Below are 25,459 nucleotides of genomic sequence, written 5' to 3' on the forward strand. Positions count from 1 at the left end.
GTAACATTTTACATTAAAGCACATAAATCTACAACTGACAAGCTGCTTATTAGCATGTTAGCGACAGAATGGCTCCTCATCAGTCACAATGTTTATTAAGCATTAACGTCTAAGTCTGCATATTCTGCAACTAGAAGACCATTTAGAGTTTCCTCACTAACCTTCTTATTGCTGTTTAATAACTGCTGAGCAACCTGTTAGCCATGGGCACGATTTGACTTTAGAACAGGGAATATGTTCTGAGTTAGCTGTAGTTTTGTGGTCAGTCACCCACATTTACTACATGTTATTAATCTTGCAGGATGGCACCACCACCCTTTAACCCTCTCAAGGCAGGCGTTGTAAAAGCTAACAACCTGATTACCCCACACACATTTTATGAGTTTTTTTTTTACTCAGAAGTACCACTGCAGGTATTCTTTTGTGCATTAGCAACAGAAACTTAATTTGAGCCTGAGAGGGTTAAAGGGCTGTACACATGGAACTAGTGGTGTCATGGAAACCAGCGACCAATGACTTGTAGTCACAGAAGTACTGAGTACTGAGGTAAACATTCCACATCCACCAATGAGAACAAAGAATACCTCTGACTAACACATGACAGGGCTGTGAAACATACAATCTTAAAAAGTTAACTATATAAATAAACATGAAAAATGATATGCTAGCAAACAGACTTTACACATCAATACTTAAAATCATCAGTCATAGCACTCATACTTTAACTGTTATTTACTGTTGTTATGCAGTAATGACAAGGTTTTTAAAGGATAACTGAACTAATGGTCATGGAGCTGTGGAATATTGCCATGAATTGTAAGCTGTTATTACATATTTTCATGATAACTAATAAAGAGACCAGAAGCAACTAATAACAATAATAATAATGGATTGGATTTATATAGCGCTTTTCAAGGCACCCAAAGTGCTTTACAATTCCATTATTCATTCACTCTCACATTCACACACACTAATATGGACTTATAATTAAAATGTGTATTTTTATATAAAGTATTCCCATTAATAAAACTAATAATAATAATGAAAGCACGTAAGTTACAATAACCCATTTAATATTAGTCACTTTGCGGGATGTCGGGCTAGTTATTCACCTCTTTTAACTTATGCTAATCACACCATGACTTAGCAACACAAAGAAAATACAAACTTTTCCCTCCAAAGTGTTAAAGAAGTGAAGTTACCAGGCTTTATAGGTTATATTTGTGTATATGCAATCAGACAGGGGTGCTCAACAGGAAAGTCTGGGGGTGGTCTGGGTTAATGTGAAGGGTTAACAGACATCAGCGGTAATTACAGACATTGTGTTAAACAGATACAGTGACACAGCAGCAGCGCACGGATGCTCATTCAAGCTTTGACAACACATTTGTTTTCAAGGCACATCTACGCCGACAGAATGAGTCAAAATTAGAGACAAGTCAGACGTCTGCTTGGTGCTTCAGACACGCACGCACACACACGCACAGAGCAGTAATTGAAACAGATGCGTGGTTGTGTGAACACACTCTCTAATCTCTCTTGTTCTTCTCACCCACCATTTCTTTCCTGTTTCTGTCCTTTGCAGTTTGTGTGTGCGAGACGGAAAATGAAGAGAGGGGAGACATATTGAGGGAGAGTCCTCGAGCAGCCGAGAGAACAGAGGAGCCACGACTGGAGGAGGACAGCTTCAAGAACAGCATGATCAAAGGCGGCGAGCGCGTGACCGTTTGGCTGCGGATCGTCGGCCACGCTGATCTCAGTTCTGATCAAAGTCGATTGGTCTGTCGGCCTCTGTCTTTTGGCGGTGCGGTGTTAACACTTAGCCCTCGGGGTTTGTTATTGGTAATGGGGAGCACGAGGTCAGATAGATGTTGGATTTTCAGTGGAGAGAGAGACTTCCTGCTGCAGAGCAGTGAAGCGCGGACAGAGGAGCGCATGCCAAAGGCAGGTAATTCAGGGTAATGCTGGAGCTCCCACGCCATTTATCCTCCAAAGAAATGAATATCATAACGTGGATCAAACCTCCGCTCGCACATTAGCTACACGACTGCTTAAATTGTTCAGTTCAAAGGACAAGCAGTGTTTTCCTTTGGGGATAAAGGTGTCAAGTGAACATCACAGGACTTAACTGTTTCTGGGCTGGAAGCTATCCGCTGTGCTTCTATACGTGACAATCATATTTTACATTAAATAAAACATGGCTCACTAAAGAGAGCTGAACTGACTGACTGAGGACAGAAACTTTAGTCATTCAGACAGAATGTACGCAAAGGACAAAAATATATTAGTCGAGAAATGTATGTTAAAGGAGGCATGGTCCTCCCCGTGGTCCTCCCCGGTCTCTAGCTGAACCACACATCTTTCCGTAGTCTGACATGCTTCACATTGTGTGACGCAGCAGAGCACCACAGATGTGCAGAGGACACAAACTGCATCAGTTTGCTGTAAATGAATAAAACTGCACAGATAAACAACTCTCCATGTTATTCACTAGTCCAGAGCACAACACCTTCATCCTCTATTTCATTTTTTGTTGCGCCTGGCCTGCACACATCTGGCCACTAAGCAGACTGAAGGTGTGATTTATAGCGACGGATGTTGGTTCATTTAGAGTTTTGTCTCTGTGAAAAGAAATAAACGACGGGAAAAAACTACAAATTTTTAAGCTTATCAGATCCAGCCCAGAGTAAACGAAATACGTGAAACTGATGTTGGTTTTTGAGAGTTTTTTCTTCTTATGGCTCTGTGTGATGTCAGAGACAGCAAAAATCCTTGATGCAGTCATCTCAGGCACACAGCTATGAGCCAAGAAGCTCCGCCCTCCTGCTGTTCACACCTTCTGTTTATAATAAGACGACAATCAGAAGAAAGTTGGTTTAAAGAAAGGGGGATAAGAGCTGAAATGGCTGTTTCAGTCTGAGGATGAACAGAGGAGCTGCACTCTGGTCCTCTATAAGACATCTCTGATCCATGTAAAGCATCTCCGCCAAAGTCTAAGAATGAAATACAGAGCTGGAAATAAGCTAACCTGGCCCTCTGATCATTGATTTAACAGGGTGGATCCAAGCTGGTAGCTGGTAGTTAATGTTGGTTTAAATAAGAAAAAGCAGCAAAGGTGGTGAAAAGATATTAAAAAAAATATGTGCTGTACGAGGAATAAAACATGACATTTACCCTCAGAGTGATGCGAGAGGATGAGGAGGTTGACACAAGAGGCCCCAGCTCCAGAGCCGAAGATGGTGATCCTCTCCGGGTCTCCGCCAAAGTGGCCTATGTTCTCGTTGAGCCAACGCAGAGCCTGAATCTGGTCCAGCAGGCCATAGTTCCCCTTAGCAGACTGATCTCCGGTGCTCAGGAAGCCTTATGTGTGGGACACAAAGATGGAGGGAGGAGAAAGGTGAAGGAGTGTTTTCAGAAGAGGAGGGGGGAGGATGGAGGGGGATGAAGAGAGAACAAGACAAGATGTTATTGGGAAGTGTAGCTTTAATATTTAGCATCTGTCAGGAAAGTGATTCCCACTTTGGCCTGTAGCTCCACTTCTGGGAGGGAACTGCAAGATTGTAGAGAACGAGAGCGCTCGAGTGTGCAGCACCATCAGTCATCAACAAGGAGTCACAGCCGGTGCACAGAGACAACAAAGGGAGTGGCACAAGCAAGTGCTTTTTCAGCCCCTCTCTTAATGACGTTTTCTCTCTCTAATGTCATTGAGCAGCAACTTCTGAACAGACCTACTCAGAGTACGACAGCCGTGTGTCTGAGGAACGTAGGAGGCCCTGACCTGAATCGTACAAATAACCAGATCAAATATCATCTCACATGATACGAAATAGAAAGAAGACCAAACAGAAACATTTACCTTCACAGGCAGAAGATTGTAGGACAGAAAAAAAAAGCGACACAGGTGCCACAGAAAAATGCATGAATATTCAAGTTCAATTAAAGTACCCCAGCAACTCAAAACACATGCTGTGTGTATCCCATCACACCCATGAAGACTCTGAAATGAGCAAATGTCTCAAAGGGAGCGATCTGAATTAACTGAGAATGTGGTCTGATTGGAAAAGCCAAAGCTTCACAGTTCCTTACATGCATCCTCTCATGAGCTGTGCAGGGGCCTAATTTGCATACATAATGTGAACTATACATACCCCGAACACCTCCACTCTATGCATGCAGCACTGTTAGCGCATTAATTATTCATTCGGTGCTTTGTCTGATATAATTGAGTTTAATTTCTTCATTGTACCTCATAATGACACAGAACGCTGTTTTCAAATCAAATTCCCCCCGCGGAACGATAAAGCAGCCGACGCTTCCCGAAGTTTCCCCGTAAGACGACCGTCCCGTTTATCAGAGCAGCCGAATAATACCTCGCCCTTTATGACGTTCGCCGACATTTGCCTCTCACGATTACTGGTAAGTATCTTCGATTGTTCCACCAAAGACCTAAATCTTTCCTATTTGAGTACCCATTAACCGGCAGCCCCTGAGATCCTAACGGGACTTCTAATTAAAGCTTTATTAAAGACAGGTGCACTGGAAAGGTCATCAATTAAGCTGCTACAGTGGAAGCTGAACACTTGTATGCTGGTAGCTGCTCTGATCAGCTCTAACACAAACATACAGTACGTTATCTGCTATGGGTGTCTCAGTAGTGTTATCAAGATAAACGGGAATTTGGGAGCCAGCACACCAACATAAACATTTCTTAATTTATTACACATTTAATCTGCTCAGCGCTGGTTACACTGTGAAACAGCTAGGCCCGACTGTATTTATGGGGTCTAATCATCTGTCTGTGGAGGAAGAATAAAGGAAGGAAAATCTAAATAAAGACAAATAACTCAAGCCAAATTAAAAACTAAAAATACAACCAAGAACTGTATATATTATGTTATAATTGAACAGGAATTATTAGGTATATAAGTGAGAGGGGGGTAAGGGGGACTTACTAAGGGCTTACACATGAGGATGTGCTGCCACCTTGTGGTAAAAACAAGAAAGACCACCTGCATTTTCTCCAAATATCCATCACATACTACAGAAACACATGCTTGATATTATGGCATGACTATGTAGTGGCTATAACTGAGAAATCACAGAGAAACCTGTTAATAATTATTAAACACAAGAACATCCAAAGAATTACAGTAAAAAGAAGACAAGTTATTGGAATTTACTCGCATATTCGTCTAACTACACACCAGCGAACCTGCTGCACCTACACGAACGCATTAAAACTGGATAATCAAACTTCTTTCCATAAACCCTGAAGCCCCCACACTGGCGGAGCTGCTGCTGAGGAGGGAGGGCGTTTACTGCTCCGAGAAAGGTGGTGAGCTCATTACTGTCCACATGAATCCAGCTCATGGAGAGATGAGGAATATGAAGTTTGTTGCAGGGCGAGGGAGGGGAGGGGAGGGGGGTGTTACCTGATCACCTTTTGTGCATGAATATTTCATTTTAATTGCACTGCACCACAAACGAGCTGTCGATGCTGCACAGAGTTTACGGCAGTAACCAAACTAATTACGTCAAGTACATAATTAATCAATATTTTCCTACTTTCTCTTTCATTTTTACAGTTCACCTTTACGATCCATAAAACAAAACAGATCAAAGTGCGTCTCGAGAAGCATCTCATTCCATTACGGCTTTTGTGCTGCTCTTAAAGCACCACAAACACTCACAAATAAGCAGCATGTTTGGGTGCGTTAAATAAGCCGAGCACAAACAAGAGGCAAATAAGCTGCCTAATGCCCTACTGTAATCACCATGATATATTAAACATAACCAATTATGCTAATGAGGTCATTAATTTGGCTAATTACTGCAATGCATAGCAATATTTCTGTGTCAGCACAGTTTCTTGGACAAAGAAGAAAAAGAGAAAGCTCTGGCAGCAAAGTCCAAAGGTGGGAAATAATCATTATTGTGCAGCTTCTTGAAGCATCTATTATCACAGTGGCTGTGCCGGTGGAGCAGCAAAACAGAGAAGTGGGCCACACAGAGCCAGCAGACACCCCAGATCCTCGTGTTATCTTTCATAACAGCCGAAGCCGCCGTCTTCTCTGCACCTCCACGCTGCGTCCATCTGACAGAGAGACAGTGCACAACAGCAGGCCACTTCACCCGTCCTCCCCCCATCTACCCCCGTCTGCTCTAATCTGATAAAAGGCTTGAGGAAAAAAAAAAAAGAAATCGAGGAGCTGGTGAAAACGCAGCAATGCAAGATGAAAGGCGCGGCGCCGCATGAATAGCCTTTAAAATGGCTGTGGTAACGAACAGTGGTTGGGGGGGGGGGGGCGATGAGGGAGGGGTAGAGCGAGGCAGAGATGAGAGTAAAGGAAAAGGCGAGGAGGATAGTGGGTGTTCTGTGAGCCCCGGATAGAGGCACAGTGTTTCATCTGCCTCCAAGACACCAGGGGTTGGTTCACATACACACACACGTACACAGAGGGACACTGATCAAAGGCTGACGCCACAGAAAAGACTGCCTCCTTTTCTCTTTATCTCTCTCTCCTCTCCCAAAAACACAGGCCGCACACAACACACACATGTAAGCGCGCAAAGACACAGGGATCAAGCGAGTACGTACTGTAAGCACCCCTCCGAAACGCTCCACAGACTCCAAAGTGTGCACGCACCTCTTCGGGAATTGTGAGCACATGCACGGCAAACTGTGGTGCATCTATCCTGCACAAGTTTGTTGTTTGTGCGCAGCTATTTCTGTCATTATGATCTGTGCGTACAGGTGACAAACAGCACTCCTCACAAACTACATGCCGCACAAAGCCAATGTTAGAGGGTGACGCGGGTGCCAGGCAGCAGAGTAATTATTGTTCATCAGGTGTGTGTGTGCGTGTCGCTCAGAGAAATGAACAGATGTGGTGGCTCGAAGCATCTGAATAATGTATAGGACACACAATTTCAATATGTGGCCGCGCACACCCACACACGCGCACCGCTGCCTGCTTCTTTCCGAGGTGATGAAAGCCACCTGTGTGCTGGATAGACTGCACATCCCCAAACTGTTTCTAAGTGCATAATTCCAATTACAGCACCCCATATTTTATGCCACCATCGCCGAAGCTGGAGCGCGCGATCATCCCGCCGCCACGTTAAACGTTTTGCGATTTTTCAAAGGGTCACGCTGAGTGATGCAAGGAGAGGAGGAACGATTTGGAAGCAGGAGAAAAGGGGAAATGAGAGCGATTCCCCTCATTTTCTTCGACAGGCTTAAAAAGGAGCTCTTTTTTTTTTAATCCTCCCACAAACACCACTTTGGCTTAGACACAGCGATTGGCTAAGGGTGATTCGCTCCGCTCTTCTCTCTACTTCCCTTTTGTGCTGGCTCTCTATCTAAAGTTGTTATTGCTATTGCCAGCCTGTGACAACCAAATTATCTGTGAAATTATTCAGATTTTATGCCCTCTTACTGGGCAGGACCCCTGTATATGTGAGTGTGTGTGTGCTGAGATGTGTTTGATGCCAGTCCTTTCCTGAGCAGAACAACACACCAAATGAGAGGGTTACCTGCTTAACATTAGAAGCAGGGAGTTCAATTCGCGGCCTTCCTAACGCTTTATTTTGTATTTATCCTCTCCTTCTTATCGCCCAAATCCTCCTTTTCTGTAACAGTCACGTTTGATTGTTGAGAAAACAAACAGCGGCGTGTTAATGGTGATGTAAAATAAAACAGCGGCCTCTCGTTTTTAAGTTATAAAGCTTTGAATCAATCAAACCCTATTTTGTCACGCTGCCAATCAATGCTACTATATTCAGTAATTACCTCTCTGCCGGAGTCTGCGGTTTCTGGGCTGGAGTCGAAAAACCACTGATGCATGAGGGCTCACAAAAATCACTGTATGCATGGATCGATCGGGCCCAGCATTACACCCGTCTGATACCGTGTAGGTCCATCAACACAGCTCTGATTCAACAGGGCGAAAAACGGGACCTGTGGGGGTCTCCGGTGATGTCGGGCACGAGGGGAAAAGCAACTGATCCTGATGCTTCCCAGCAGAACATCACATCGTTATCATTCATTTTAACTCTTCATCTCTTAACAAAAATCCACGCAGAAGGACACTAGTGGCTGTGAGGTGACCCAAACCCAAACTGAAATTCAGCAACTTGTAGCAATAACGGGTAAAATAACTGCAGCCAAGTGAAGTGGGGAGATTTATATCAACCTATTTTTGAGGTTACCAAAGTAGTGTGTGAAAAACTTTACATGTTAACAGGTTTTCGTTGTCTCAGTTGCTGATTGGTTTATGATCCGGCTTTACTGATAGTTTACTGTCACTGGCATCGGCCTCAGTGTGGAACCTTTTAACACAGATCTGTACTGAGGTACTGCTATCGCTGCTAAACCGCCCCCTGAAATCATTCAGCAAACATGGGGTAACTTTTAACATGGTGCTGAAACAGGAAGTGGAATTTATTTGTTAGCAGAGAGCTAGATTTACTGAGTGGGTCAGATTAGCGTGGCACTGCAGTAACCAAGAAAAAAAGAAAAAAAGCTGATGGGTGATACTAAAAAAACTCCTAAACAAAACACCAATCTGTGAACACAGAAGCAGCAGGTTCATTTCAATAATGATCAACACAAAGAACCGAGAGCAGTACAAATTAGCGAGTTGCAAACGAGCAGACGCGACAAGGTAGAGCTCTATTAACAACAAGCACCGATTGATATTTGTAATCTCACAGCACATAATAAAGAGCAAGAGCAGGTTTTATAAAACCTGCTCTGTCTCAGGGTATGTGTTATCTCCCGCTGCCTGTCCTCATGACTATAGTCATGAGGACAGGCAGCGGAAGAAAAATGCACATGTTTGGATGCAGGAATGAAGTTTTCCATCAGAAGCTAATAGGGAGCAGGCAGGGTCGGAGATGGTTCTTCAGTCTGTGTCTGACAGCTGATGGATGTCCAGTAGAGCACAAAATATTACATGCAGTGCAGACATGTGAACATCACACTCATCTGGTCGCAGCGGATGGCCCCGCCCCTCCCTAAGCCTGGTTCTGCTGGAGGCTTCTTCCTGTTTTTCTTTCCCACTGTTGCCAAGAGCTTGCTCATAGGGGATCATCTGATTGTTGGGGTTTCGTAGTGGCTTGAGTTGACTGCTTTGGTAATTTTTTCAATGAAACTGAATTGACTTTCTGTGTGATACTGCAGGAAACTCCTATTAGCCTAACCAACCTTCACTCATATTAACGGCTGTATTCTGACAGACATTTTAACAGAAAATATGTGAAGGACAGTGAGTGAAATGCTGATTTGTGATGCTGAAGAACTGTACACCCTCATTTCACAGCATCTCACCTGTCATTCCAAATAAATGAATTCTCCTAGTGGCAACTGCGCAGCCGTATGAAGGTCAGGTAAGAGGTAAGAACAATAACGTGCACACATGCTGTTACCTCAAATACTCAAAGGTGTCAGCAAATAAACCAGGACATTTTTTTTTCAAGAATCCAACTTTCCGTGTTTCGTATTTGAATCATTAATAGTTGAATATGCATCACCTTTTTTGCACTCTGTCTCTCTCCTCGTGGACGCTCCTGCATTCACTCTTATGTCATTCATTCTTTCATCTGCCGCGTCCCTTGTGGTTCTGACTCTTTTCCTTTCAGGGTTGGGTTTGGAGCTGGAGCTGCTAGCATCTGAAGTCCTGACACTGGTGAGAGAGAAACCAGGCCAGCTCCCAGCAGAGCACGACCATATGCACACAAGCGTTTCTCGTAGCCTTCAATCTGCCCATGCGGGCTTCTGTGTGTGTGTATTTGTGTATGTGTATGTTAAGCATGAAGGGGTGTGATTGCTCTTGTTTTTGTCACAGGCCAGTCCAAGTGTGTCAGAGGGATACAGACGAACACACACACGTGCACACACACACACACTCGGTCATACTCTGAGGGAGGATGGCAGCAAAGGAGAAGTGGCTGACAGAGACAGAATGAGTCACAAAGGGACAAACACAGTGAGAGGAAGTGAGATGATAGATTGCCAGGTGTGTGTGTGTGTGTCCACAGGGATGAGAGAAAGACCAGTATCTATTTCACTCTTCTTCTTTAACAAGAGTCTTTATAGAGTGGAGGTGTGCGTCTATCGATCAGGTTTTGTTGCCCTGTGAACACTTTTAGAGCCCTGAGGAACAATAGCTCATCCTCCTCATCACACACTCCCATCATGAGCTCTCTCCGTGTTGTGTGTGTGCGCCTCCTTGTCTCCTTTTCTTTGTGTTTCTACATCTCTTCTTCAGCTGAATTCTTTCGCCCCACTCCTGTTTATCTTTCATTCAGCTCCTTCGGGTGTGTCCGTCCCCGGGGTCTTCCAACCAGTCAGAGGGTAATGGCGGGTGAAATAGGGGTGCCGTGGGCCAGATCGGACACGATGTATAGTATAGTCCAAGCTGTGTGCATTGCACTAGCACACAGCTGCAGTAAGTGTTTTTAGTCACCGGCACGGCTGGCACAAGAACACAACACACTGAGTTTCTTTATTCGCTCATTTGCCGACCCGGTCACAGGATGCGACGTTAGAGTCGATTAGTGTGTTCCATCCAGAAAATGCAATAATTGTTGGCTTGAAAAGGATTAAAGCTGTGTAGAAATGTTCCAGGTATTTAAAAGCAGTGAAATTGTGCCTAATGAATCAATGGTTGACCTTAACATGTCTAATTGTTTTCATGCTGAACTTTAAAATCGTTAAAAGGCAGAATAAAGAATTACAAGTGTCAAACTGAAGCAGCAGAGGATGAGATATCCATATGGCGCGTCCACACTGGAAGCCAGTCGCTGGTTCGCACATCACTTTGAAGCTGATGTCATTCCAAATAAATGAATTCTCTGGTTGCCGTGGATGTTCCAGGCTCCAGTTTCCTAGGTGACTCTTTAATGTATCTACTACTAGGTCATGTGTCAATCAGCACCACTCTTCAGTGTCACTTCAGTTGCTCGGCTGGAAGACATTTTTTAAAATCTTGGATCCCGCATGTTTCCGGCTGCCAGCCGTTATCTTATTTGCTTGAAGTTTTGGAATGTCGTTCACTTTCTCTGGTCTCTTCCAGTGCGGATGCAGATTTAGTTTACAGAATTGTAAAGTTCCTCGCCTTCTTCAAGGTCATCATCGTGGGCAGAGATGCAAATTCTTGCAGCATACCTGCTAGTTTTAGCATGCTATGAATCTCATTGTGATGAATTGGGCTGGTTCATCTCTCACCTGCTATCTGCAAAAGTCTGATGTAGTTACACTGCAAGGTGCATGTGAGCAAGTGATTAGATCTAAAAACAGTAAAGACTGAGAGCTGCACAAGGAGACAAAGCTGAAGGGAAAATTCAAATCTGCCACAACTTTTTTATTTTTTGCATAAAGCTTTGGTGTTTTTACCTTCAATAGCTTAAGAACCTGTAATTCTTCCTGAGAGCATCTTTTATTAGCTCTTCGTTGCCTGGTAAATGCCAAAGTGTACCAACTTCATGCCCCCAGTGGGCACAGCAGGCGAAACAGTTAAAACTGTGCAAGCTACATATTAAACCTGACATAACCCCGAAGACATCGCTGGAGATCATTCTCTCCACTTTTAGCAAGTTCCTCCAAACCCTTTCTATAACTATTCCTGCAGACTTGAAGTGTTTAAAACATTTAAGGGCAAATAAAAAAAGGCAACACAAAGTGCCAAAACTCAGCTTCACAGAACTAACGTCTGGGTCCAGCCCGTGGAATAAACCACTTATACAGCGCTCCTGTGTCGAGACGCAGGGAAAAAGGAGCGAGACGAGAAAAGTGGGGAAATGAGGGGAGGAAAAACAAGAGCTAATGAATCCCCGAACTGGTGTCCGCGCCTGCTCCAGCAGCAGCAGCTGTGCGGTGGTTAGATTTACCGAGCAAAACAAACAAACAGCAAAAATAAATGGGTAAACACTCCTTGTGGGTCTGCGGGGGTCTTCGAACGCGTGTCTCTCGGAGTATCCGACTGTACTTATTTGTATGTTTATCTGCATATTTATCTGTGTCTGTTTGTGTGCGTGCGTTTAGCTAATCACAATTTCACCCTCTTAGGCTGCAAGTGGAATGAATGGATGTGAATCTGTGGAGCTAAAAGTAAACCCCTGCTATTCCACTACACGCTGGCAAAGTTGTGAAATACTTCAAATGGATCCCATGCTGGGTTTGGCCTACATACTGTAACTCCACTACACTGCACTGCATATAGCCAATGTGCTACAATTTAGCTGAGCTCGGGTTTTGTTTAGCTGCAACCGTTGCCACTTTTTGGAGTCTTGTTAATCAGACCATGTGCCGCGGCGTAGCACAAACGTCCCCTAACTATGTAACAAAAAGCAAAAGAAAAAAGGCGATGACACAGACGGGCTCTGTTCTCGTTAACCAGCCTCCTTTGTGCAGCGTCCATAAATCAATCTGTTATTTACTATTGTGGAAGAAGTTCTTTCTGTGTTATGATGCATCACTAAATTGGGCTGAGAGCGAACAGATAGTCCTACAATTTTCACCTCAATGCATGTCAATGAAAAGGGACCGCTCCATATCTGCTCCTTTTGAAAATGTGTTTGAAATCATTATTCAGCTGCTAACCTCCATCTCAACTCAAAGAGCCGGCCTCGCTGGGGGAGTGTCAGTGTTAATATGCTCCTCTGCTGCAACCGCTTAAACCAAACCTCTCCAAGACTCACTCTGAGCTAACCAGTATATCGTACGTCTAATTCTCCCTCCCTCGCACACACACCTGTACGCATTTGTTTTTACACGACCATCCCACCCTTTTAAAGCACAACAACTCTGAGATGTCTGATGCGTTCCACTTCCGCGGTGTTGTAATTAAAATATGCAAATGGCATCATAAAATGTGTTTCACTCTAATGACTCAATGGCAGTCGTGCCCGATGCCTTCGGCTCTGAAAGGTTACCGTCAGATAAGACTGCTTCACATCAAAAGTCAGGCTGACACGAGCCCGCGTGTTTGAGAGACAAAGGGAATTCTGGGCTTTATCTCCGGCTCATAAAGAAACTAATCTGACTTCTGCCTCTGAAGTTTGCGGAAGACAGCTTCTCAAATCCCCCTCGTATTGCTCATCCTCGACGCAAACACTTCTGCACGCGCGCACACACAAACACACACAAGCTTTCAATTACTTTGACCTTCTATGTATTTTTGAGTAAACAACTTAGATAAATAATGTTTTGGAAAAATGCTGCACTGCCAGCTCCCACGCAATTTGGTTGTGTGTCTAGGTTCACACACACAGACAATATTTTGACACAGTCATAGGGCTTAAACCCGGGAAAATTTGTGTGACTAACACATGTTTTGCTGTGTGTGTGGGGAGGTCCTCCCCCAGGAAATATGTCAAACACGTAATATTCTGCATTCTTCTTTTTTTATGTACAAATTCATTAATTTACATCAGGAACACATTATTATTTGTTCATATCATAAGAAATATTGTTCACTCGGCTGCTGTAACAATGTGAATTTCCCAACTCTGAGACTAATAAAGGCTACCTCATCTTATTTTATCGATAATGAATATTCAGTGTTGTTATGATTTATGTTACTTTGTTATTTGTTTGTGCAACTGAAATAATGACTTCCTGAATAATGTACTCTATGATGTATGGGGATGCTGGCACGTATAGACTCACTGTTCAGAGCACTGTCTCCAGCTACAGTGTAAATAAAGTTTTTTTTAAGTAGGCATACTGCAGGGGTGTCCAGCTCCAGGCCTCAAGGGCCGGTGTCCTGCAGGTTTTAGATCTCACCCTGGGTCAACATGCCAAAACTAAAGTATTAGTTCATTAGCTGCCTGTAGCTGCCTCCACCAGTGTGTGAGAGTGAGAGTGAATGAATAGTGGCATTGTAAAGCGCTTTGGGTGCCTTGAAAAGTGCTATATAAATCCAATCCATTATTATTATTATTATTATTATTATTAGCAGGTCTCTGGAGAACTTCAAGATATGTTGAGGAGGTAATTTAGCCATTTAAATCAGCTGTGTTGGATCAAGGACACATAAAACCTGCAGGACACCGACCCTCGAGGCCTGGAGTTGGATATGAAATTTAGCGTCTATAATTATATACACTGTTGCATGTCAGTAAAAACAAATAAGAATATTTCCCACTGATATATATAATGAAATAAAAAAAATTCCATATTTCAACATCTTTCAGCAGATCAACAGATCAGAGTTCATTTGATGTTTGGTATTCTTAAAATCATCAACGATTATGAACAACAACTGTGAATCTTTATGCTCTGCTCACATTATTTCCATAAACTCCAGAAGAGAAAACTAACTACACTAATGTAAAATTAGTTATACCCCTTTGGAAACAAAAATGTTACTTTTACAGTTCACTTAAACTTGCTTTGTTAGGTACACTTTAATGCCAGGTTGGACACCATTTTTCCTTCAGCACTGTCGTCATTCTTCACAGCATTAATTCAACAACATGCTGGAAACATTCGTCACAGATTTGAACATTTATTATGTTCAAGAAACCAGTTAGAGATGACCTGAGCTTTGAGACATGGAGTGTTAACCTGCTGGAACTGCGGTCATAAAGGGATGTACATGTTCAGCAACAACACACAGGTAGGCTGTGGCACTGAAACAAAGTTCAGTTGCTTCTAAGCGGTTCAAAGTGTGCCACACCATTACGCCACCAGCATCCTGAATCGCTCATACGAGGCAGGTTGGGTCCATGCTTTTATCTTGTTTATGCCAAAACCCTACCATCAGAATGTTCCAGCACAAACGGAGGCTAATTAAAACCAAGAAACATTTTTGCAGTCTTCTGTTGTCCACCTTTGGTAAGCCTCTGCAAACTGTAGCATCATTTTCCTAATCATAGCTGAAAGGAGTGGCTACTCCTCCCCTTCCTAGTAGATGCACTTAGGGTATGAATTTGAAAATCCTACACCGCCTCCTTTTCTAAGTATCACATTCACAAACTTGAGTGTCCACGCCGCTCCGCCTGAACACTCGGCAGGTGACGACAATATCCCATCAGCCTTTTACGGCTGAGGAATAAAAAACAAAGAAAAGAAAAACCCAAGAGGTAAAAATACACCAAAACAGTAACAAACAGCTACAGTCCCCAGTGAATACTGAAAGCGTACATGAAAATCCCATCACACTAACAGCAGGATAACAGAGGTAGAGTGCATAAGCACGTACTATCAACCTGAAGTTAAAGGCTACTGGAGAGCTTCCATTATTTCTCGCAATAATAATAATAAACAACAACAAATAAGTTTGCCGAAGGCTTTTGTCAGAGGTGATGTTTTTCTCTCTTCACTGCATCACTTACAGATGGAAAACGCCCCTCCTGCGTGAGAAGCCAGATAACGCTGTTTGTCGACCTCGTGATGTGTGCTTTGTCGTATCGCTCCGAAAGCACACGGGGAAAACCGTGAATGAAATCACTCTCGGGAGGACCACGCTCGTCTCGCTGCATGATCAACTCACAAGACGGGTCTGTGTCGGGAGCACATCTATCACATCTGTAACGCGTGCAGAGGAAGTACCAGAAGATGATTTAGAATGTACAAATGGAACAACATGAGACTGTCAGAGGAAACTCCGTCATTCCTCAGCGTTCGCACTACTGGAATAATCGACTTCATGTATGATGTAGCACACGGCAACCAATTACATCCAGTGTTTTCAATGTTCAGCCTGCGGGCCCCGGCAATGTTTAATGTGACGACAAGGAGAGAGCGCAGAACATTTCATTCATACCCTACAATGATGCAGCAGCACAGAACCAAAGAGAGAGCACTCCTCTTCAGTCTCATAGAAGATTGACGTAGCCACTATGACCTACATCCACTTTGCAGCTTAAAGTCTCAGCACCAGCGTTTGATTTCTTTTTTTGGATGTAACCATATGTAGACTAGAGAGTGACGTAATCAAGAACAGCAAGCTTGGTAAGCGATCACATTCATAAACTGTATGGGTACAAAACATAAACACATAGAGACAAATGCTGCTAATTAGTGCTAATAGTTTAAAAAAAATAATTTTACTTGAAGCACAAGCTTCTTGGATGAATTTTACTTGAAGTAAAACACTTTATTTGACAAATAATTAAATTAAAAATGCCTGAAATAGATCGAACAACAGAAACAACGTGTATGGTTTAGGGACTTGAACTAGCTTCTACAGCTCCAAGCTTAAAGACTCAACACAATTAAAACAGGCGCGTTATGAAAAACGTCACCGAGCATTCGGTTATTATGAAAGGGGGAAACTATTTATAGTTAACATAGTATTTAATACTTCAACAAGGGAGTCTAAACGTATGACATGATGACAGCCCAGTTATCACAGCTATGCAAAAGGCAAACAGAGAATAAAGTAAACTCATCATCAGATAGGGAAAAACAACAAAAGATTGAATGTTGGAAGTCTCCAACATCTAAATGAAAGAACTAAACAATCTGCAGTGCAAGCAGTTACTGCAAGTATGTGTCATTTACCTTCAAAGACAATGTGGTATCTATTTCTTCTCCCTCCCACTGTCTCAGTGTTATTGAATGCACTGGCCCCTATCTCTCCTCTAATTCGAGGTCTTCCAAGACAAGCCCAGGCATGAAACCTCCATCATGTGCACGTCAGACTGTCCCTGAGCTGGTGACACCACAACTCTGCTGACAGAATACAGTACATTTCATCTCCTTTCTTCTTTCTTCATCACACTGCCCATCACTCTTCCCTTTTATTCTCTGAGCCAGAATAAACTGCGGGGCTGTCTGTACACGACAACTGTCTGAGCTTCTAAATGACCCAATAAATTACCTGCTGTGTTCAATGGAAAGGAATTTTAATTGCCTTTTGCCAAAAATCAAGATACTTTATGTGTGCAAGAATGGCAGAGCCTTTGGATTATATCCAGAGTGTGTAGTTCGTTACATAATTACTCAACTGATTGATTGCTAGTTATAGTTAACTTTTTTCCAGAAAAAAATGAATTAATTTGCTCTAAAAGCTGCCCGTGAAACTCTCACATTATTATTACCTGCATTTAGAATTTTATAGAATTTAATGTTTTCCAAGATGCCATCCCATGCATTCAAAGTTACACTGGAAACTGGGCCTGTAAGAACAATGTCAGCGAACCCATATTAAAATTTCCAAACTTGAGCATTAGCCACAGCTGGTTATTTTCAGAAAAAATAATTGAACAAAAACCCCAAAACACAAGTTTGAACCATTCAAATATTGCATTACATCCACAAGAGGGCAAGCCAATACAACAAAAGCTGCAACTACTGCTACAGGTTTAAAAAATCTACATAACCATGCAGTCCAAAACAGGCAAAGAAAACCAAGACTCCACCAGGAACCTATGTTGCATTTTCCCACAAACCCTATAATAACTGTGTAATAACAGTGGCACAGCCTGCTAATGTAGCCTATCAACATATACACATACTTATTGATAGACTACCTTAGCAGGCTGTGGCTAATCTTTTACCCCACATAAGTATTTTCTTAATAATTTAAATATAATAATATATTGTTGTATTTATTAACTTAGAGAAATAAGCAACAAAAAATGTAATTGCTTATTTTGAAAGTCAATTTTACCAACAAAGAAGAAGAACTGCGAAGTAAAAGAAAATATCTAGCATGTTATCTAGCAAATTGGCATGTTTATCTAATGAAGGTTTATCTTATCTTATCTTAATCTAGACCTACTTTGAAACAAAATTACTATAAACCTAGGCTCTCAGGCTCCTTTGAATCCAACCTGTGTCTCTGCAATTGAATCACAGGGACCAACTGAGAGGACCAAAAAAGCCACTTTTGAGACCCTTGTACTGCCTAAGTCAGAGGTGTCGAACTCCAGGCCTCAAGGGTCGGTGTCCTGCAGGTTTTAGATGTGTCCTTGATCCAACACAGCTGATTTAAATGGCTACCTCAACATGTCTTGGAGTTCTCCAGAGGCCTGGTAATGTACTAACACTTTAGTTTAGGTGTGAGAGATCTAAAACCTGCAGGACATCGGCCCTTGAGGCCTGGAGTTCGACACCCCGGGCCTCAGTAAAAGGGCAAGGTTGTGGTTTGGGTAGCGTTTGTGTGTGCGTCGTTCTGTCAACTCGTTTAGGGTGGGGTCATGTCAACAACCCATTAAAATCTGTCTTACATCCACCACAGTCTTTCACCCTGGAGAACCCATGGGGTCAAATTTGACCCCATGGGTTCCCTAGTAAACCAATGGGGTCTGACCCCATGGGTTCTCCAGGGTTAAGGTCAACGTAAAGATTTATTGGTCGAAAATTGACAAAAAGCCTTATATTATTACGTTATCCCTCACTACAGAGGATTTTGAATTTTGAGATATTCACATGCATGACGATCGACAAGCTATACATTTTAATAAGTTATACATTTTTGGAAAATAACCAGATAAATCTTTTGACTTAATTCTACTTTGAATTAATCATTCATATCCGTCCAATTAAATTCCTAATTATATTGACTAATCATCACCTCTTTCTCTCCCCGTACTAGCAGCAGTGCATCTGAAGCCTGCAGCTACGCCACACAGCTGTTCCAGCTTTGCTACACAGCGTGCTGTATCACCCCCAGCAGCACCGCGTCTAACAGTGTTAGCATTCGGTAAAGCCTGTGAGAAAGACTGACAATGTTTGATGGTTTTTGTTTTGTTTTGGGGCATTTTCCCTGAAAAAAAAAATCAAATATTGAGTTTATGTTTTTTAATGCTATAGCATACAATTATATGTAATGTAAATGTAATGTAATTCTACATCTGTGTCAGACTTTTTGTTGTTTGTTTTTAATAAAAACTTCCAACTTCTTATTGATCTGTACTGAAAGTCCTGATAAAGCATATTTATCTCAGATAACAGTAATTAAAAAAACAAGGACGTATATTTCAGCAAATTAGAGAGAAATTAGAGACACATTTTCAACTGGCAGAGCTTAATAAGAATGTTCAAGAAATAAAAAGAAAATCTGTTTTTATCAGAACAAAGAACAAACACAACACTCCAACATTCTGACTGCAGTTCATAATGGAGAAAAAATAAAGTAACAGCATGAATACAAAGTAGGCTCATTAAAAGGCTTGCTATTCACACAAAGTTTCATCCCTTCCACTATGCACTCAGCTATCAGTCGGAGGGTGGGAAAAGTCTTCTTTGGAAAAGTCTGTAACGTGACCTTCGATTCTGAAAGTGGCTGAAATGCCAGAATCACAGTAGAGTGTGTGCTCTCTGGAAGCTCCGAGATGTCTCCTACGTTTATATGTTTCATGCATCACCTGTAATCCTGCTGTATATCCTGAAAGGTCAGCAGGGTTTTTGGTACCGCCTCTGAGTGGTGGGTAGCTCTACTGTGTGATCACTGTCATTGCTCTCTGCAGAGTCGAACAACACAATAAATGTTAGCAATATGATGCAGAATACACACTAAAGTTTGGTGACCTGCCCCATAATCCGGTCGTTCCTGTTGCCCCCCTGTTTGAGTGACAGTAACTGATATGGGGGAATGGGCAATGGGGTTAATGTGCACTCACTGAGGTAATGCTATCCACCCTCCATAATGCACTGTGGCCCAGTGTAGCCAAACACACAACACTCCACACAATTTTCAACATAAAGACAAAGAATGTAGACTCTCGCTGCAGGAGAGCTTATTTTACATATAATGATGAATGACTCAGCCTACTGGAATTAGTGACCACTGACCTATAGCTCCACTAAACTCTTCTATTTTCGTATGTATGAAATAGCTCACCTGTTAGCTGTGCCTTCCCCGCACACTGGAATGCTAATGCATTAAAGGGGAAAACAAGCTAAAAACTGACTTCATTTGTTTAACTGCTCTAAGCAACTTTGGAAATGATTATATTATATTATTAGAACTTATTGATTTCTGTTTAAAACTGATTTCTTAAAACCTGAGGATATAAAAAAACAGATGTTGAGACAGTTTCTGAGTCTAAACTGTATAAATGAGTAATATTTTGTTATTTAGCTAGCTTGCCGAATATCTGCAATACCAACAAAGGAGAGTTATGTTAATATTTTAGGCTGCTTTCCATGGGTAGTCGCCATCAGCCGTGTGTGGGATGATACAGCACAACTGAAGTAAGCCAAACTGTGTTTGAAATGTTTGCTTCAGTGTTCAGTACAAAGCGAGCGCTCTACAGTAGGTGAGGGAGTGAAAAAGTGAATACTGTGAGCACGGCCACGATTTGGGTAAAAATACCAAACTGTTCTTGGAGTTTACGGTACAGCCTGTATTTTCCTTGCATGACTTCATTAAGCATCTTTGAGGTCAAACTATCACAAGGTGAAGATTCTCATAGCAGCAAAGGAGATTTAGTGTTAGCATCCCAGAACAAGTCACTGCTCATTGTGATTGGCTGAATCCCTATCACTGGCCAGAATGGGCCAATCAACATGCCTGACATAATTTTTTAAACGTCTACTTACGCAGAACACTGGTATGGTTAAAGTATGGTAGTGAAATAGAGCGAGACGGAAACTAAGCGAAAGAGCTAAGTAAGTCAAAGTCAACATGTATGTGTGCCGTTCATCGAGACGTCCGAGGCTTTGATGAATAATTCATACGGCATAAATAGAAGCAGAGTAACCTAAAAACCCTTCACTGTGTAAAATGTTCTTTATGGTTCTGCACACCAGAAATGTCCATTATTCAGATGATCTTAAATTGCCATAAAACATTCATCAGGAACCAAGCGATGAAGTCTTCAAGTTTAGCAGACCATAAAGGAACCAAATTAACAAATACACTTACAGATTCCACTCTGCTGCGCTCGAGGTTTGGACAGTTATTTACACTTCAGCACAGAGCGCGGGGATTAAATCTTCTGACCCGTCCAAAGTCACAGTTTGGCCGATCAATTTGCGTTTCTGGGCCTAGTGGAAGTGGTGCCAGCAAAGATTGGCAGTGACATTGCTTCTGCTGGACTGACACATGAATGAATATTGTAAATAATCATGTTTTCTGCTGGCAGAAGAACCACCGTGCACACCAGCATTCAGTCAATCTGCTTTTTTCTTAAAGCGTGGATATGTCCCACGCCCACATCTTCCTCCATGTGAAGTTTCTCTGGATTATCTAGGAAAAAACAACAACTTACAATTCCTGTTTTCTTCTCCTAGCTTCCTTAAAATCGTAGCCTTCTTCATTTAAACCCCCGCCCTGCAGCACCAACCACAAACCATCAGTCTTCTAGGCGAGCCACAGTCTATCACCCTCCCACAGCATGAGACTATTAGACTTATCTTAGCCAGAGTTGCTCCTAATTTGGCATCCTCACAGCAATGGCTGTAGTGTGTTGAAAGTTATCAGAGTGAGACCAGCTCCCTATTTGGCAGGCAGAGGGGCAGTGCCACCGCTGTCTGTCTGCCAGGTTGATTAATAAGTAGCAGCGGAGCGGCTACGCTAACAGACTGGCCTGCCCGGACGCTTCCAGAGCTCTGCTAAATTAATGACACACACAAACTGCGTATACCCATATCAATACACACACACACCTACTCTCCCCTTACTTCTCGCCACACACATGTACTCACACTGAGGCAGACACACTGAAAACTCCGGGTAAAAACGCAGCACAACACAGGTTTGCTGATAAAACTGAGCAGACGCACACACGGGCGAAAACGAACATAAAAATGAGGGAAGACACACACCTGTTCCCTCCCTCTTATCCACCCTAATATCAGCACAAACACACGCACACATGCAAACGCACACAGGCTGTGCCTCCCTTCGTTCAGCAGCGAGAGGTTTGAGCGACAGCTCATCAGGGCTGTATTATCACATTATTGTGAATGCACCATTTCTCTTAAGCAGAGCAGGCAGCCAGGCATAACAGAACACTTCCTCATTCTGCCATTTGTTACTGCCAACGTGACAGGGGAGGGCTTGAGCAAGCACATGTGGAGCTTAACATATAACAGCAGACAAGAAAAACAAGGATATACAGTAAGTAAAAGTGCAAGTGACATTACGGCTCCCGATAAGGTGTTTTTTTTCTAAATCCCCTTTCCCCCATTCATCTGTCATGTGTAATAGGTCAGACGGCACAGGATGAATGCAACTTTGGGGGGAATGACGCATTTCAGCAACACATTCCCGCACTAAAATATTACACGCCAGAGAAAGTTGACATATTAGCGCGTGACTGGCAAATACAAAGGAGCAGAACATTAATTCCAGGGATTGTTTATTTCCCTTTTAGGTTTCAGGCGTGCTGTGATTAATGTCCCATCTGTGTTTAATTGTTTCTGAGTGAAAAAAGGACTCAAAGTGAGGGGCGTGATTTAGCTGAGAGTTGGGGTCAGCGTGTGATTTTCTGAAGAAATAAGTGAAATAATACAAATATACCCTTTTGCTTACCCACTGCTGCCAATCATTAAAACGTTGCCATTAAAAACACTTTTAATGGCAACAGATTTGTGATGTTTGCAGATTAAACACAGCTAATTACTGTATTATCGCAAAGAGATTTCAGACTGACTCCATCTTTCTTTCATGTGACTATATCATTACAGATGACTGTATATTTAGCATACATAGTCTAATACTTGGCCTTATTTGTTTTTGAATGATATGTGCATCATGAATATTAAACTTGCCTTCATATTATTAATGAACACATTTGCAATAAATTACTTTCTGGCGACAGATAATTTTACAAAATTACGTTAAATTCGATTCAGATTTTACAGAGCAGAAACTTTTGGATTGTTTCACATGAACTGCAGAGTTATTTTACACATTTACAAAGCACATGCCACTGCTTTGATGCCAGTTAGCTTTCTTCTGTCTACAAATCAGATTAGCCCACATTTTTAAACCTCCCTTTCATGTTTCGTGCTATGACAGACACCATGTAAATAATGTCAGTTTGAAAACAGCTTAAAATACTGTAGCTACAACATTTAGACACACGTAACTACAAGGTTGCTTTAGCTATTGCATTAAAATAAATATAATTGAGTTCATGTTTATGATTGTTAATACATAAGACCAACACAACAGCAGACGTGTTCAGAGATGTCAGTCCTCTCAGATGTCTTCTCATGTTTCATTCGCTTTCTTCTACTCAGTTACTCTCGTCTGTCACTACAAGAAGGTTTTTTTCTCAACTCCCACTGATAGTGCTCGCTCTGTGTGTGTGCACCATTTATTTTAATCCGTGCTTGTGTATCAGTGGTTGTATTACCATAAGCTACAGGTGTAAACAGTGGTGGGTCTCTGTTAAGGTGTCTGGTTGGAGACTAAAAAGGAGCAAAGCACAGGCAGGTGGTCTCACACGCAGTGGGGGTGCACAGCCACTCGCTTATTCAAAGATACAGCATGAAACAGTGAGGTGGAGTAAATACAAACACGCACACGGACACACAACTGCAAAATGATTCCTCGCATTTTGGGGTGTGGCTACATGTGTTAGCGTGTAATGTTGGAGCCGTGAGCGCGTCCTCTTCGTGTTGGTTTTATAAGCCAATTCTTTGCCGCGACTTTGCGGACGACCTCTGATCCCCCTCTGGTAAAAGATGAGCGCCCTCTTTTTGACCTTGTGAGGATTGGAGGGAGTGTTTGACACTGGCTCTTCTGCCACCGCTTGCTGTGACAGGAGAGCCACATCAACTCATCCTCAGCTGTTGTCAAGCACACCGTTGCCTGGCAACTGGCCAAAGGTAGAACATCGCTGGAGATAAGAAGGACGACCTGCCTGCATCCCTGCCGTTTTCCCCTTCTTTCCTCCCCTCGTCCACTCCCATCTTCCTGCTTTCCTTCTTCATCTTTGCTCTCTGCACCTGCTGACGCTCAGGTGCTTCATTATCTGGGCAGTGGCAGTTTTTTTCATAAATCTGATGCTGCTCAGCCGTCTTAAATAATGAAGGGAAAACTATCGCTTTAGCTGTTTAGGAATTACAGTCACACATAATTCATTCATTTAAAGACCTAGCTGTGTCTTCGCCTTCATCAATTTCTCCTTACTTACGAGTGTATATTAAGGGCTTCCACTTCCCTGAATTGACATCAGACCTTTTCTTCTTTATCAAATAAGAAGATGATAACTTCAGATTTGCCAGCGCTTGCCTCTCACTGTTGAAAGGCACAAAAAGCCGTTTCATTTTTTAAGACTTTCCACGTTTAAAAGACTTCACGTTGCGAACAAAAGACTTAAAAAGTGCAATGCAATATACCTACAGTGAATGGACAACTGTGAGTGAAAACCCTTCCTTGTTCCCAGCTCGTTTGCTCCACTCTTCGTGCCTTTTTCCCTTTTAGCCATTCATAATCTTAGCATTCCTCTCTCTTCTCTTTCAAACACAAGCGCAGCCCCTCTCTAACTTGTTTCATGCTCTACTTCCTTTCCCTCTCTACTTTCAAAGGCCCGGTAGTCCTGTGACTGGACTGCTTTTGTATAAAAACAGCTGGGACTGCATTCAACTACTGCTACAAAAATCAGGATTGAAGAAGCGAAATACGGTGAATACAGCTGAAGTATGTCGGCCCAGCATGACCAAATATGAAAGAAATGCTTCATACTCGTTACGTATGTTCAGGTTATTTCAGCCCATTAATATCCACAGTAGAATTTCATCATTTCTTTCTATGCCAGTGACTAAGGCAAGCACAATCCTTCAGAATCAGAGCAGGTTAAACATACTTTTGGTCCAATATTACTTTTTTTTTTTTTTTTTCATTTTTCACCAAAACACAAGTGGAAATGTGGTTTCTGTGATGCAGGGTTTTAATAGTTTTGCAATTTTCATTAGTTTTTATTTTTATTTAGTTTTGCCTTCAGATTTTCAATTTTATATCAGTTTTAATTAGTTTTTACCAATTGTTTGCTAGTTTAGTTTAGTTTTTATTTTTTTGAAAATCCTTAGTTTCAGTTTAGTTTTGATTAGTTTCAGTTATAGTTTTAGTTGTGTTTGCAATAATTAAGTGTAACAAAATCCCAGTTTCATCATATCAGTCATGCTCTTCTGCTTATCCTTGGGTATGTTGCTATTCCAGCTACCATACCCTGCACCCTGGACAGGTCGCCTGTCTGTCGCAGGGCTAACATGCAGAGACAGACAACTCACATTCCCAGCTATGGGTTCTTTAAATAAATAAATAAATAAATAAGGCAGATGAACAACCATTGATACCAGGCAACTATAAAATGTATATCTTGGCCCCAATGAGACTATTAACTCTCGCAGCACCGGGTGTTCGCAATTTTGGTTCAAGTGAATTGATAAACTTTTTGAAGGCAATTGACTCCCACAGTTGTGTAGATATCCCAGTCCTGTTGTCTCGGGATGCATCACGCTGCCTTGTCTGGGGTTAGCTTCTGTTTTCTGGGGATGAGGGTTGAGTGTGCTCCCTTACCTTCTCAAGGTAAGCTAGCTTAGCCT

At 42.3% G+C, this 25,459-nt stretch overlaps 1 protein-coding gene across 4 annotated transcripts in view; it reads right to left on the reverse strand.

Annotated features, from left to right (window-relative positions):
- Positions 1-25,459, reverse strand: part of nlgn2a (neuroligin 2a) — a 243,817-nt gene that overhangs the window by 13,578 nt on the left and 204,780 nt on the right. For all 4 annotated transcript variants that reach the window (XM_076881939.1, XM_076881938.1, XM_076881937.1 and 1 more), the window contains one exon: positions 3,175-3,360. In XM_076881939.1, coding sequence (XP_076738054.1) covers positions 3,175-3,360 — 186 coding nt within the window. The remainder of the gene's footprint in view (positions 1-3,174; positions 3,361-25,459) is intronic.

This window comes from Maylandia zebra, linkage group LG3 (assembly GCF_041146795.1).
Source record: "Maylandia zebra isolate NMK-2024a linkage group LG3, Mzebra_GT3a, whole genome shotgun sequence".
In the NCBI taxonomy this organism is placed as follows: Eukaryota; Metazoa; Chordata; class Actinopteri; order Cichliformes; family Cichlidae; genus Maylandia; species Maylandia zebra.